The sequence below is a fragment of the Leiobunum rupestre genome, chromosome 5 (genome assembly GCF_980474605.1).
Source record: "Leiobunum rupestre chromosome 5, qqLeiRupe1.1.hap1, whole genome shotgun sequence".
NCBI classification, from domain to species: Eukaryota; Metazoa; Arthropoda; class Arachnida; order Opiliones; family Sclerosomatidae; genus Leiobunum; species Leiobunum rupestre.
In genome coordinates this window covers 65,315,367-65,331,868 of record NC_143388.1, presented here as the reverse complement: position 1 = coordinate 65,331,868, position 16,502 = coordinate 65,315,367, and the positions used below count along the sequence as shown (strand labels likewise).

The 16,502-nt window shown below is 35.2% G+C and overlaps 1 protein-coding gene across 1 annotated transcript; it reads left to right on the top strand.

Annotated features, from left to right (window-relative positions):
• The first annotated feature begins 5,468 nt into the window (after positions 1-5,468).
• On the top strand, positions 5,469-6,392 carry LOC149945614 (glutamate receptor ionotropic, kainate glr-3-like). Its single transcript, XM_090176633.1, has 3 exons — positions 5,469-5,519; positions 5,601-5,695; positions 6,272-6,392. The coding sequence occupies exons 1-3, from the start codon at positions 5,469-5,471 to the stop codon at positions 6,390-6,392; spliced, it is 267 nt and encodes an 88-aa protein (XP_090032759.1).
• Positions 6,393-16,502: the final 10,110 nt, after the last annotated feature.

Below are 16,502 nucleotides of genomic sequence, written 5' to 3'. Positions count from 1 at the left end.
CCTGGAGAATAATGTGTCTCCAAAAGATTGTACCCATGATCCGGAAGTGTATCATAACGAGTTTCACTAGCGGAACAAAAGGACACGCCACAGAATATTTTCTCTCAATTCAAACTTCACTACACAGGAGCTGTCCTTATTTTAAGGTTAATAATAATAATAATAAGCTAGGCTAATACCCAAGGCACCACCCTAGACCTAAGTCATCGAGCGACTTTTAAAGCCTTTAATTCAGGTGGCCGGGTTACAATGCGTAGGAGGGTGGTGGCAAGCCACGCGAGCCAACAGCTCCCTACACTAACTATTACCGTTAACCTCAACAAGTTTTTATGGAAGGGGAAACCGAAGATCTCGGGGGAAATCCCCTTAAACCAGTGGGGAGAGAACTTGCAAACTCAACGCAGAAGGAGTTGTTTCGAGTTTTCACCAAGTGCCACAAGTTGGGATCGAACCCGGCTCCTCTTGCTGTGAGGCGAAAGTGCTAGCCACTCCGCCACCCCTGACCACCCAAAAGGTTAAGGTGTCAGATTGATTGAAATACGTTGTTAGTTTATCAAAGGACTTTCTACTATCGTCTTTCATGGTTCCAGTTGATTGTCCTTTGGTTTTTCTAAATTTTATATGAGCAGTTTGGACAGTGACCTTAATTTATTAAAGCCGCTGTAGGGTACCTGGCTAGGCAATTTCTCGCAAAATCGAAGGCTATACGTCATAACCCAGTCTCTTCCGTCGTCTACCCGTGATTCACTTAAGCTGGGAAGATGACGGACTAGAGGACATTATGACGTCAGGGAAGCGAGTCTTCACGTGATGAAAGTACGAAAACTTTCACCCCTGAATTTCGAAATCAACCCTTTCTAGAAAGTTGAAATTTGTACTGTACATTATACGTGCCGGGGGACACTTTCTACCAAAATTACATCTAAATCGAAAAATATTTTAACGTTTTTTGAAAATTTAAATTTTAACCGCTAGGTGCTATAAGAAAATTGTCAATGAGAAAATTGTAGAGCGTCACCGAAAACGTACAAATAGCGTTGGTGCGAAAAAATATACGTCTTTTTCACTGTCAAATACGACTTGAAAAAGTGACAAGTTGGGCAAGCTAAAATAACTTTTTTTGAATTCCATTGGGAGAGTAGTGTAACTTTATGAAAGTCAGAAATTCAAGGAAAAAAAACACCCTGTATGTCCAAATGAAAGTTACCCTTAACATATCTATCAGGGAATTTAAAAGCTAACAACTCGTCATCAATAAAATGGAAGTGAACCAAATCCTTTTTGATATTGGAAATCGAATCCAATGCCAGAGAATACACATTGGTTAACAACGACGAAATGTACACTTATTATTGGGTGAATATTACGGCTCTATGAGTCATTCCCCTTTTCAACATTGCGTATAACGATCCCCATCTTATCTAAACGTCTAAAAATAATTTGTTATTAGGTAGACCATAGATTAGGTTGAATTCTGAAAATCTGTCACACTTTGTTCGTGATAGCCTATAATTGAAGCCACGAACTTTCTAACCTGGAAATACGAAATAATAACGTTATTTATCCGTAATGAGATACGAAACTTCAATTCAGTACTTTGGCCACGGCCACTCTAATACCTAATTCGGAATTTTCAGAGTCTTCATTATATTCATTTGACTCCGTTAAATTGGAATCATATTTGTTCTTATGTTTGGCATCTGACTTCAAAAGTAGATCTTGCACGACTATATTCTAGATGTAGAGTAAATGTGTCACTGTTCCCAGCATTGTCCATGGAAACGGCTAAGACATATATGGGGATAATGAAACAATTAGCGATTATCTTCTCATAGAGATTAGCTATTTTTATATATGTTTTTTATTTTACGTTCTTCAAGCAGCGTCAAAAATTTCATACAAATATAAAGGGCGTCCACTAAAATACCAAAAATGATAAATAACTTAAAAACGGTTTTTTTGAAGATTTAAAAATTTCTAAGGAACATTCCTCGTTTTACTAGTTTAAAATTGAATAACCTTGAACCAAGTCTTCAAGGTCATTAAAAAACTATCTCGACAACCGTTGAGTTTACGGATTTGGTTCCAATTAGAAAGTTGTTGCTCGCTATGCTATTAGTTCAAATAACTTCGATTGGACCACATTTTACCAACCAGAAGCCGATAAATTAAATGGCCACAAGCTTTGATCGAATCCGTCTCCTTCCGCTGCGAGGCGAAAGTGCTAACCACTTCCAATCCCCATCTTTATAACCTAACTCTGAATTTAAGGATAAATTGCCTTTCATTGCCACTGCGTTCTAGAAGAAGGGAGTAAAGAACCTACCGGGAAATTAGCTATCGGAAATCAATTAAGTAAACATATCTTAACACATCCAGCATTAAACATTGGATCAATACAGACACGTATGACCCATTAGGGGCTGTTCACAAATTACGTAACGCAGAAAAAACACTTTTTGGACTCTCCCCCTCCCCCTCGTAACAAAGAGTAACAAATGGAAAGACCCCTCTTCTTAAATTACGTAACAAATATCGAACCCCCCCTCCTTAAATTATTATAGTACGTAACAACTAATATGCTGGTAATAAAGTACAATAAGATCAGCTACTAAATTTTATTGTTTGTAATTATCATTTGAAATTACAACTGTATTTTTACGCAACACTTTATACCCATGGGTATGAAATTCTTTTAAACGTGAGTAAACCAAAGAAAATGTTTATGTTTGTAATAATTGTGACTGTTTCTGAAAGTGACGAAAATTGTATTCTACGATATTAAGATGTGTTACGTAACATTTCAGTGAACTCTCCCTCCCCCCACGTAACATTTCTGTGAACCCTCCCTCCCCCCACGTAACATTTCTGTGAACCCTCCCTCCCCCCACGTAACATTTCTGTGAACCCTCCCTCCCCCCACGTAACATTTCTGTGAACCCTCCCTCCCCCCACGTAACATTTCTGTGAACCCTCCCTCCCCCCACGTAACATTTCTGTGAACCCTCCCTCCCCCCACGTAACATTTTAGTGAACCCTCCCTCCCCCCACGTAACATTTTAGTGAACCCTCCCTCCCCCCACGTAACATTTTAGTGAACCCTCCCTCCCCCCACGTAACATTTTAGTGAACCCTCCCTCCCCCCACGTAACATTTTAGTGAACCCTCCCTCCCCCACGTAACAATTCGTAACGTTTGCACAAACCCCTCCTCCCCCCTACCACGTTACGTAATTTGTGAACAGCCCCTTAACTGGTGCTACACTTCAAAGCCGGGTTGATAGACAAACTTCACTCGTTAGTTGCATTCTTTCTGTTTGCTACGAAACTAATCATGTTTTCAAAATAAACGAGATATTAGATTTAGTTAAAAACTGCGAAGTGAAAACGTGTAGAGTTAACAGTCTGCGTTCAACGTAGCTACGTCTACACTCTTAAACGTTCACCTTACAGGTATTCTAATGTGGGCCTAGCCTGGCTATTCTTTCTCGCTTCACAGGTAAGTAGTTTAGATCATTACTCTAATGTAAAAAACGCATTATTTCAGTTCCCATAGCAGAATTCTTAAAGCGTGAAAGCCATTTTGAAATAGTAAGTCTTTTCATCTCTAATGGAGTTACCATCGATTCCAAATTTAGATACGATGTTTTTAAGGAACATTAGGTGCTTGCTACCTTGTTCGGTATATTTTGAAGTAAATACAACGAAGTATTCGGTCAACAACCAAATATACAGGAATAGTTTTGTGACTGGGAGCATACATAAAAAATAAGGTAATTACATTTATATTAAGGTTTGAATGATTTTAATATTAAATTATAAAATATCCGAAACAAGGGAATAAAATTTATTTTCATTTTTGGCCGAGGAAGCGAAGCAATTGAGAGCTACATGTATTTTTCCAGTGTTTTGTCTTGACGCTGTCTTTGCTATAAACGGTTTGGTGTAGTTTTCAATCACGTGTATAAGTAGATGACGAAAATTTAAGATACAAATTGTTTTTTTTTTCAAAATAAGGGGCCTTATAAATATTTTTCAAGTTTATAATACTATATCGTTGACTAAGATTAATTTGTAGCATATTTTCGTATAGTTAAATATACCGCACCACGATCGATGTATAAAATACGTTTTCCACTAAATCCTAGATTGTCAAATTGTACTAATATTAATCACCAGCTAAGCTAATTCCAAAGGCACCATCATATGCCTAAGTCAATTAGCGACTTGAAAAACCAATTACCGGTCACCGGGGTAGAATTCGTAGGAGGGTGGTGGCAAGCCTAGCTTATTATTATAAAAAAAACGTTCATGCCACACGAACCAACAGCTCCCTACACTAACTATTACAGTTAACAGTACATATATTTCAGAGATTTTAATAAATATTTATTTTTAATGTATTCGTGCATGTTGACTTTCTCTCTCTCTCTGTATAATGACACGGTAAAGTGACCCATTCTTGTACCTTTGATAGTTGTTTCAGGTAAACACCGTATTGTCACGCCTTAATTTGTTTTGCGTGGGCAGGGCAATTATTTTATTATCTTCCGAATCTAAACGCGATATCACGCTCGTAAGACTTTATTTTAAACGGACTTTTTTTTTAGTTTTAATGGTGGTCCTTTCAATTTTAACTAATCTTTGTTTTGGATAGATTAGAGTGAGCATAAATATTTCCTTACTCTGTATCCAAGAAATGTTTGGGCGCTCTAAGGCAAAGCGTGCCGTACAGACAGATATAACCAAAACCCATTCGGAAATGGACAGTATATGGTCCTTAGAATCAGAAATTTCACTATTGGTTTAACCACTGCTACTTTCAAAATTTAAATTGTGCGACTTTTGAGTTAAATCATTAATCATTTATTTGGTAATATTTGTGAAGTAAGTTTAGCATGCCTCAGTAACTTCACAAGGCTCAAATTATAGATTTAATATCCTTTTAAGGATAAAAATGAAATTTACCTTGTGTACAAAGATAACGGTTAGTCTGCTGTACGATAGGTTGTCTCTGAAGCAATTTTTGTAAAGTTCGACAACTACTCAAGTTCAACAAATAATAGAACAAAAGTTTCATTCTTGTAAGGTTTCTATTCATCGACAACCAGATATCATAAAATAAAGCGGTTGTTATTTATAAGTGGCTAGGAATAATGTCGGTTGCTATTGAACCAAAAAATAGATGGTCTTCTATTCGATGAAAAAAATATTAAAACTCACCTCAAATTTTATTATTATTTGAGAAGGCAAACCCCTTTGCTCTCATCTATAAAGCTGCACTCATTTATAACACTCATTTAGAAGTGGCTCGATACTCATCAGCTGTTAATTTAGAATTGAAATTGCTCTTCCTTCATTAGAAAAGCAAAGGATATTATTTTATTAAAATGTAGGATTTTGAATTGATGTAGTTTATTTATAGAAATAAAGGATTTGTAGTGCCAATCTTGTCTCATCTGTTTAGAAATGGAAGGGAAGTCGTCTATGAGGAGAAATTTGAAACTGTCTTTTTATGAGGTAATGTACATGGTTTACAAGTGTGTGTTTTTAAATAACATTCAACATTAATAGGGCAATTTACTGGGCATTATCTGTTAGGTTGTGCCATTTATATTTTTGAATAAGGAAACTGGAGCTGCGGAAGGTTACATGATGCAGTTCCTCGAAATGATTGAAAAGACTTACAACTTTAAGTGAGTAAAATAGTTCTATGACTCTTAAGTCAGAATGCTTTTATTTCGAATTCCAAGCAAGCACGTTGAAATATCACAGAAGTAAAATCAGTTCTAAATAAAAGTATTTTTTAAAGAAATGTAATAATAAGACTATTTTAAAGACCATGCTAAAGACACATATATTTAAGTTCCATACCAACATTTATATGTATAAGAGACCTAATTAAATAAATAAACACTGTTAAAAACGTTTGAAAACTATTTCCCGCATTTTGTACCTCCCAAACCTAAGTTTATCAGTTTTGATATAAATTTTATAAGTAAAAGAAGTTCAGTTTAGTCGATAAAAAATTTATTAATATTCTTAAATGGATTGATAACCCGAGACAATTAAACAAAATTCATTCTCCCAATCTGAAATTTTATCTAGTCTTACAAGTTATGTCGCACACCTGGTGAGACAGAAGGGCGTCATGGAGTTTTAGGATTAACCACCGAAATTAGTCCTTGTGATATTAAATATAAAATTACCTAGACTAAAACGTTTTTGTCTGGGAATTTTTAACAAAGTATGTATTTTTTAACCGTTTTCAGTTACACAATTTCAAGCTATACGGAAGGAGCGTCGGGTAGAAAGAGCAAATCTGGGAACTGGAGTGGGATTCTAGGAAGGCTACAGAGAAATGTACAGTTAATTTTGACTTTTGTTGAATGAATAATTCTGGAAAGGCTCTTCTTATAGTTCTGTAATCTGATATGAAAAAAAAATAGCATTTCTTAAAACGCTACAAGACGATTGAACTATCCTCCCGCCAAAAAATGCTGCAATAAAAAAAACTCCCAAACCAACTTATTTCTTCAAATAAATAAACCGAAATGTTTTGTGATATTCTCACAAACTCGGGAAACTTTAGAAGCAACTACTAAATTGTAATTCAAACACAGCTCGAAATCGAGAACCAACCAAGACGATTCATTAATATTATTGAATTTAATAGTAGTAATAATAATAATGAATATAAAGTTAATAATTATTTATTGATATTAAATTAATTTCTTGATTTATAATTAATATTATTACATTTAATAGTAATAAAATAACAATAAATATGTCATGGAATTTTAATGGTTTTTGCAACTGCTGTACGGCTTTCAAAAAATGAAAAATAACGTCTGATCTCTTTGACATTTTTAGGAAATCGACGTTTCATTTAGTCCGATTACGTTGACTCTCGGACGTTTCAAAGATTTTCCAATATCAATTCCTGTCTACGTTGGCACCGCGAACACTTTGGTGGGAACGCAAAGCCACTATCATTTTACCATTTTCTCTGTTATTGGCATTGAGGTAAGTTAATCACCTTAATTCACAATATATTTGGCCCACAGGAGTTACAACTACTACTGAGGGTCGTCGCGAGGCGTTTTGGCGCCCCAGGCAAAATATTTTTTGCGCCCCTATTTACAGCCACTTTTAATTTCCACAGTGCAGAACGTTCTCAGAGCACAGTAAGTGCCCTGAGCACACACTGTGCCCCAAGCACACACTATGCACTGTGCATTTTAAGGGATTTGCGCCATTAATTTAGAATCAAAAACCAATGTTTGGTTTTGGGTGGTGCCGGAACCTCAAGACCCCGTAGAAAGCCGTTGTGCCAAATAATGAGCAAAGCTCAGCTCAATTACAAGCTCACTAAAAGCGCTCATAAATAAGTGAAAAGTGAGAAACACCACTTTTGCTTCTTAAATAAAACCTAAAACAGAATGTCTATGGACTAGTATTTACATAGAGTGCAATAAAAGAAGGGCATCTTTGTTTCGCAATAATCATCGCTTTTTTCTGTGAATATTAGCTTAAAGCGAGTCTTTTTCATAATGAGTGTTAAAAGAATAATAGTATTGGGAATGAAATAGTTTAAAAAATTATAAAATACGAAATTAAAAATTAAGAATCGTTTTGAATTTGACGCTCCAGGTAACCACCTGTTTTTCCTGCATGTCACGATGGCCCTGCTACTACTAAACGTGCATTTTAAAAATTCGGGTTTGGAAATTAAGTGATCACTTCTGTTTCCCGCTACCGTGATTTCTTGAGTGCTAGATATTTGAGCTTGGAGTGGGCGCTTTCGAAACTAAATAGAAAAGGGTTTATTTACACACAAAGAGAAGAAAACGGATTTAACAGATCGATTAACAAAGAAATTATATAAATTATTGCGTAGTTCCAGCAGTAAAAATGACTAGACTTAATGGAAAATATCATATCAAATTTCAATTTAGATATCATACACGAGGTTTGGTTATTTCCCTCAGAGTTTTGCAATGATTTGAACTAAGTTTTTATACTTTTTATAATTTGTAAAATTTACGTTTGTTTGAAGTTCAAATATCCAAATTATTTGTGGTATCATAAGTGGTAATTGTCAATCCAATAACTGTATAAAGTTGTAACCATAAAATATAGTATAGCAAATAGTACACAAATTATCAAACGTGGTAAAACCTCAATGGGTCTCTTTTCACGTTTCTTTAATTCGGAAATTCGATTCTAAGTAAAAATTCCAACTAGATATTTTATAAAAATTTAAATTTAATCATATTTTGTTTTAATTTTATTTATTTTTATTGTGACAGAATAGCTGAAATTGGCGCAAATTTCAAGAACCGTTTGGCAGTGATTTTCCTTCTTTGGTTAAATAAATGCAAAATTATTTAGAAAAATGTGTAAATAATGTCCTTGTACCACGAATGTCGGAAATACATTAAGCCTTGTAGCACCTATTGGATAATTTATTAGAAAAAACTCTGAAGTAGGAGTTCCCAACCAAATAACGAAGAGTTTCGTCAACAGCGTTCCTACGAAAATGTCAATTATATTGCTTCAAATATTGACTTTTAATTGGATAAGGAGTTCAATTTTCTTGTTTGAAAAATGTTTAGTTGATTTAAGCTAAGACCATTTACACCTGGACTACAAATTCTACAATGCCAACGATTTCAGAGTGTCCGCTACAAAACACCACCATGTGGAGAAAATCCGCGATAGTAATCGACAAACATGCAGCAACCCATTGACTTTATTATGTTGTACAGTTTTATTAATTTGTTTTTTGTGTTTTTTTTTATTGACATTTCATGTATATTTCGGAACGTAACATTGGCGCGCATGGTGTGAAAGCTTTTAGCTGTATACACCAATTTCCCTTCTACATTATTCTGACCCCCCTTTTTTGACGCCCCTTCTTTAGGAGGCGAACGGTTCGCGCTCTCTCTCTTGACGCGGCGTAAATAACGGGCGAAAATTGGTCACGACTCGCGGGGCGAGTAAGATGTCGGGAGAGGAGGGCGAAGTGAACGCGTTTCAGCCCGAATTCCCTTGTGGACGAGAGTTGCCTCTAAATAACGATGGTGGCGTTGGGGTAGCGGCGACACTAGCCTAACAACAACGCCTACCTTCATTGCAGTCCAGGTGTAAATGGTCTAAGATTTAAGCCTAATTATCGGAATTCAAAGTAAATTTTTAAAAATGCTTAGTCATGTCTGTCATTAGGTATTCCAATTATAACATAATAAGTTTAAAGCAAGTGGCGGCTCTATCCTTGCCGCCTGTATTATGAAACAAGACGTACGACGGTCAGAATACACACAATCCTTCTAATGTGTTAAGTTTGTTTGAGCTATTCACAGCAACCTGCAACGTCGGTATCCCAACCAAAATATATCTACGGTCACACATATTTACACTTATTTGTTACTTCTAGTCATACTTTGAAAGCATCGAAGATTCCTTCGATCAGTGTCACTCTTATTTTTTACTTCTGATCACATTTATTTGTTACTACTAGTCAGTCGTTGAGTGTCTCACTTATTTCTTCTGGTTATACGACAAAGACTAGTTCGATCAGTTTCATACTTTTTTGTTACTTCTGATCACACTTATTTGTTACTTCTGATCACACTTATTTGTTACTTCTGGTCACACTTATTTGTTACTTCTGGTCACACTTGTTAGTAAGTTCTGATCACACTTATTTGTTACTTCTGATCATACTTATTTGGTACGTTGAGTGTCACACTTATTTGTATTTCTGATCACACTTATTTGTTACGTTGACTGTCGCACTTATTACTTCTGGTCATACGCCCAAGACTAGGTTGATCAGTGTCATACTTAATTGTTACTTCTGGTCATACGTTGAAAGCGCGGCCGACTCTGAACGGCCTTGAAAAACGCTATAGGGAAACGGGCGCGTAGATCTCTATAAACACGCGGATTTTCAATGTTGGAAATTGCGGGGGTCCGTATACGCTGCCCAAAAACCATATTGGAATTAAATTTAAGGAACGTATTTGCAATTCTAGGTTATATGTAAACCACAGCTATTCAAAAATATAACTTTCAAGAAAATTGGACTTAAATTAAGGAACTGTATGTAGATTTTTAGGCGAAAATATAAAAACACGAAAATTGGGGTCCCGTAAATTACCCTGAAGTTGTAGTGTAACAGAATCCTAACCTACCCAATAATATTTTTTAACGTTATTGGACTTAATTTTAATTAAAATATCTACCACATAAAGCGAAATAGTAAATTGGGCAAATGCCCAACTTCTAGGGCTCCGATTTGAAAACTTTATGAAAGGCTATCAATGGCGATGCATGTACACTCGAACGAAATATCATTGACTTTTCTAGCCCCAACCGTTGATGAGGTATGCGCGACACGGCGGCATCGGCATCGGCTACACTGTACGTGAGACTAATACACACAAATCCTTAGGATTGTGTGTAAAAACTACTGTTATTAGAGATCGCCATGAATCTAGCCGATCCTACGAACAACGTGACTTAACTGGGGACCGTCACGCCGGGGTGTCATCTTTTTATGTAAAAGGAAGCTAAAATTTAAAATAGCCGAATGATAACGTCGTCAGAGAGCCTTTGTAGAGTATTATAGTATAATAGTTAGAAAACTTTTACTCTATTTAGTGAAATTTTACCTAATTTATATATATAATGTAAAAATATTGTTTATAATTGCTGTAATTTATGTTATTGGCTAATTTACAAACGATCAAAATCAACTCCTTTTTTTTTCGACGCTAGCGATATCTATTGAAAAAACAGCTACTTCACGTCGAGCCGCCACTTGCTTTAATTATATACCATCATAATTATAGCAATTTATATAACATTTATAAAGAGTCGATTAGTCAATTTTAAAGAAAGTTATCTTACCTATGGTTTCCCACATTGACACAATATCAAATTCCGATTAAAATTTAAAAAAAAATATTTTGAAAGGTTTACGTGGTGTTGTTCGTTTCGATTGGCATTTTTTACGGTTTTGGAAGACTCTACGCAAATTTGGTTGAAAGAAAAAAGGACATTCCTCTGCTTTTCCTCATTCAATGCATATTTGGAACAAGTATGTAACGTTTTGTAAAGGGATTTAATTCTACATTTATAAATCATCTGCTAACACGGGGTACGTAACTATATAGAGACTAAATATACTACTTACTAACTTCTAATATAAATAACTTGATTACTCACTGCAATAAGTTCTTTAATTTCCGAAATTGATAAATTATTAATTTGTAGTAAATTCGTAATGTCTACTTGAAGAAAAATTCAAAATTTCTATTTTAACAATGACTTTAGAAATGAAATAACTAAATTGGTAATATAACCGTTTTTTAATAAATTTATTATAATAAACTAAATTCCAGGGCTACGTTGTGTCCCACTCGCGAGCTGATCCGACCCCTCATTATTAAACTACATTACTAAAAACGAAACAAAATTGACAATTTAAAAAATTACTATAGTTAGTTTATTATTAAAAGTACTCTAAGAATGTCATGCCAACCCTAAAATCTACGTTACTGATAGTTGTGTGGAATCTCTATATTCCTTTAAAGCATCATTAAGCGGATCATTTAAAACGTAATTCATACTTTTAAGGTTTCTGATAGATAAAGTAAATATTTAATATAGTAATAGTGTAAATGTGTGTTAATTAATATTTATTGGTTACATAAATTATCATTCTCCAGCCAGAAGGATAAACACGAAACTTTGGGCTAAAAGTCGAAGTATTAATTTATAAAGGCTAGTTTCGCATTAAATTAATTAAAGTGCAAAGTCTTAACCTGTCCAACCCACACCTTAAGAGTTTCTAACCTGCCCAGCGAAAGTAACCCGCAATTACCTGCAAATATATACTAATGAAGAAATAATAGCAAATTGGGAAGTTGAGGTGTCAAAAAGTCTCAGTACATATTTTCTTAACACCAAGAGTGAGCAGGTGGTAAGCCCGTCTCTCTAGGGTTGTGCTATTCCAAGCTGCGTACCTTTTTTTTGGAGCGCTCCTTTCAAATGTTTAGCATGCATCACTCTAAATTTTTTCATCGTGATCCTGATTGACTTTAACCGTGAAAGTTGCAGCTAGGAGAAACAAACCCAAGGAGAACGCAGGTAGCCTTTAAACACGATAATGCAGTGTTGTGTACAAATTTCGTTGGACGCACCTTTACGGTGAACGTTTTACGGGCGGGGGTAAGTCATTTTCCGAATTGTCCCCTTCCGACGCGACGGTAGCAGGCGCTAAAGCGTCTAACCAATGAAAATTGTACACAAGAAAATTCATAAATTTTGATGGGGGGGGGGGGTATTCTTCACGAGGTAGGTGGATCTCTTAGTTACCTAGATGTTAGTTTTTGAAACCAATTATTTTGTCTCGTTTATTGGTGCACCTTCAATAAGATGATTATTTTAAGTTTGCAAAAGCATTTTACGTTCTGCACTCTTGTGGTTCACTCTCCAAAATCTCTAAATTTTAAATAACCAAACTGACCTTTTTGAAATTTTGAACAGGTCCGTCGGCAGTTAGAAGAAGCAGCTCATTAAGATTTTTGCTTTCCTTGTGGAACTTAACGACGTTTTTGTTCTTAGTTAATTTTTCGTCCGAAATGACCTCGAGATTTTCGATTAAGAAAGAGGACAGATTCATTGATGACATCAACGATTTCGTTTTATTCGATAAAGTGCAACCACTTTTATTCAAAGATGCGGCCACAACTACGTTCATTGAAGTATTACACTTTTATATTGTGTTTTATTATTTTAAACCTTTATTTCTATACTTATTGAAGAGCGATAACATTTTTTTAGAAATCAAACTGTATATCATCTGGGGAGTGAAAATAGTAAAATTGCTTTTATATAAACCAGATTTCAAACAGTTGTGTATTGAAGACGGTACCTGTAAATTTAAATACATTTTTTATGATAATGAGGGTTCGTGTACAAATTCGTGAGTTAACGCGATGAATAATTTCACTTTCGATTGGATAAAGCCTTATTGAAAAACTGAGTGAATCCATTTTTAATAACTTTAGTTTAATCTAGATTACTTATGCGTCTTTTATCTCAAAAGATAACTCTGCTACAATTTGAAAACAGGAGATGAGAGAAGTTTCCTCAATAGGTCGAATTAGGTGCTTTGCGGCTCAGGTCTAAAAGAAATTCAAAAACCTCCGGCGTTGCTCACCCGCGAAACACGATAAAATAAGTAAACTGTAAACATTTTTGAATGTATCTGCAAATGCATAAACCTATATCCACCTAATCAGAGCCCTTTTTCCCAGCTCGCATTAATTTTTTACATTAACATTACATTAACACTACATTAACATTACATTAACGTTACATTAACGTTACATTAACGTTACATTAACGTTACATTAACGTTACATTAACGTTACATTAACGTTACATTAACGTTACATTAACGTTACATTAACGTTGCATTAACGTTGCATTAACGTTGCATTAACGTTGCATTAACGTTGCATTAACGTTGCATTAACGTTGCATTAACGTTGCATTAACGTTGCATTAACGTTGCATTAACGTTGCATTAACGTTGCATTAACGTTGCATTAACGTTGCATTAACGTTGCATTAACGTTGCATTAACGTTACATTAACGTTACATTAACGTTACATTAACGTTACATTACCAATTACCATTATTATTATTATTATGGTTTATTCAATGCATAAATTTATACAGTTTTTTTCTTTAAGTATTTTTTTCTTTAAATGCATTGCGTGGTGGAGTGTTACAAATGTAATGCATTTAATACATTAGTATTGAGGATTACATCGATAGATATATATATACACACTTTTTTTCTTTAAATTACTTTCTTTAAACAAAATAAAAATAAAAAAACGTTAATTTTATATAATCATAGCTAACAGTATTCATTCTTATAATAGACAATTTATAGTTAAATATTATTGCAATTTTAATAACCGACATAATTACTTGTTAAGTCATCATTTTCTAAAGTCCATTTACGTACATTTATCTTGAAGAGATCACGGTTTAACTCTTGTTCTAAATTTAACGGTAGTATATTAAACAATTTATAGCCCAAGTACATAGCTTGATTTTGTGTTTTAGTTTTATTCATTTTTGGGAGTTTAGCATTACCATTAGCATTAGCATTAGCATTACCATTAGCATTACTATTAACATTACCATTAACATTACCATTAACATTAACATTATCTTAACAATATATTACATTACGAATTTATCTAGCAACGTCACTGGAAGGGATATAAGGATATATTTGAATTTATATCGTTTGTAATAGACACTTAACGTGCAACGCTAATTTCTAAATGACGTATAAACGAGTCTATTGGTTTCCCTAGCGTTAGCAAAGTAGAAGGAATCTCGTGAAAAACAACCTTAACGTTAAGTAACCGGGTTCAAGAATGTCTAGGGGTATGATATAGGTAAATATACAACGAGAGTACGGGTGTCCAAAAGGTTTAATATATTGTAAACCAAAATAATAATAGCAATACAAATAACAATAAAATACTTAAACACTTAATAATAATAAAAATAAGCATGCACTAACACGAACGTCGCGGGGGGGGGATACGCGGGCTCTCTCTCTTTATAACAATAGTTTGAAGCCTGTGGCTTTCGCTCACCGATTGATCAAACGGTCTGGTGCCGTTCAACGTCGCCCGTTTGGGTCTCCTTAACCCTTTGGCTCTGTCCGCTCTTTAACTCGGCCCACTCTCTGGCTCGATCCGAACTCTGGCTCGATCCGAATTCTGGCTCTGTCCGAACTCTGGCTCTGTCCGATCTCGGGCTCTGTCCGACCTCTGGCTCGATCCGAATTCTGGCTCTGTCCGAACTCTGGCTCTGTCCGATCTCGGCCTCTGTCCGAACTCTGGCTCTGTCCGACCTCTGGCTCTGTCCGATCTCTGGCTCTTCCGTCACTCAGGACCCTGAGGACTCACTCCATCTCTCACTCTCACAAAAAAACTCTCTAACTCCCTGGTTTTGTTCAGCACCATTTCAGTAGGCGTGGTTTAATTACGGAAACTGAAATTTGGTGACTTCTTATTGGAGAGGTTAAAGGTTAAGGGTAGCTTGGAGTAGGCGGCTTGGCTTGAAGATTATTGGCTGTAGAAGGTTCGTGTATAAAAGTAGAAAGATGAAATCATCTGGTGTGTTTCCCAGGAAGAAGGTCGCACGACGGTACCACATGTCGCCACGTGTCTTTCGGGAAGGGTACACGTGGTTGTAGTTTTTATTTTTAAAGGTGGCCGTTTGAAATAACACTTCTTTCAATATTTTACTATTGACGTCCGAACGCCGTACAATAGAGAGCGCGCATCTTTAAGTCATTTACGATACGACGCCGAGTATTCAACAATAGAGAGAGAGAGAGAGAGAGAGGTTATAGCGCACAATGGATGAGTCAAGATGTGCTCGCTTTCCCAGCACCGAACGCTGGTTAGGGGAGAGCCACATGTAGAGGGGATACGATACTTTACACGGACAACAATAATACATTTTACAAGAAAAATACTAATGATACCTTTTTACGACTTGGACACCCGTAAGAAATTGAAAAATATAAAAGGGACTTAAAAACTAAATGTCATAAGTTTTAAATAACACTAATCTAAATAGGAAATATTTGAAATGCAATAAGTTTTAAATAACACTAATCTTTAAATAACACTTTTAAAAATGAGCGTTACAAACGGTTTCGGAATAGTTTCCATCGTGGAATTCATGAAATCTCTCAGAAAAAAACGTTTCATTTACGAGAAGCTTTGACGGGTCAATGTTGGCCCCCCTTTTTTGATTTCCCAGAAAATAACTCTATCAATTTTATGCACCCACAATGCGATAAAATGTGACAACAAGCAAAAGAGATGTGACTTAACCATTATCGAGATATAATTAAAATTAAAAGGGGGCTAAATTAACGTCAGCCCCCATAATTTCGTTATTCAACTAGGATACAATATCATAGCCACTGCATGTCAATGCGAAGAAATGCGACAGATATAATTTTGATTGCGAAAATATAGTTTATGAGAATATTAATAGAGAAAGTGGGGGGGCTAACTCAACAATATCCCCCCATATTAATTCATAATTTGAATTAAACTTAATATAAAGAGACGTCAATGCGAATTAATGCGACACTATTTTTAACGAATGCGACAAATTAGGTTATGAGATAATAGACAAACGAAAAAAGGGGGGCTAATTTAATGGCAGCCCCAAAATATAAAAAAATAAGTTATAAAAAAATTTCAATTACGTCGTTAACGTGTACCAATGCGACAATCATTTCTTCAAATGCGACATCAATAGAAATAGTTCTTCCAGGCCAGATTGTTATGTGACCAATAATAGATAAAAACGGGGGCTAATTTAATGGCAGCCCCCAAACTATAAAAAAATAAGTTAAAAAATTACATTACGTC

Bases quoted from the DNA above. Each gene is read 5' to 3' on its own strand.
- LOC149945614 (XM_090176633.1), top strand. From the start codon at position 5,469: ATGGAAGGGAAGTCGTCTATGAGGAGAAATTTGAAACTGTCTTTTTAT. The intron at 5,520-5,600 runs GTAATGTACATG...ATTATCTGTTAG, and splicing joins TGAAACTGTCTTTTTATGAG to GTTGTGCCATTTATATTTTT. The intron at 5,696-6,271 runs GTGAGTAAAATA...AACCGTTTTCAG, and splicing joins GAAAAGACTTACAACTTTAA to TTACACAATTTCAAGCTATA.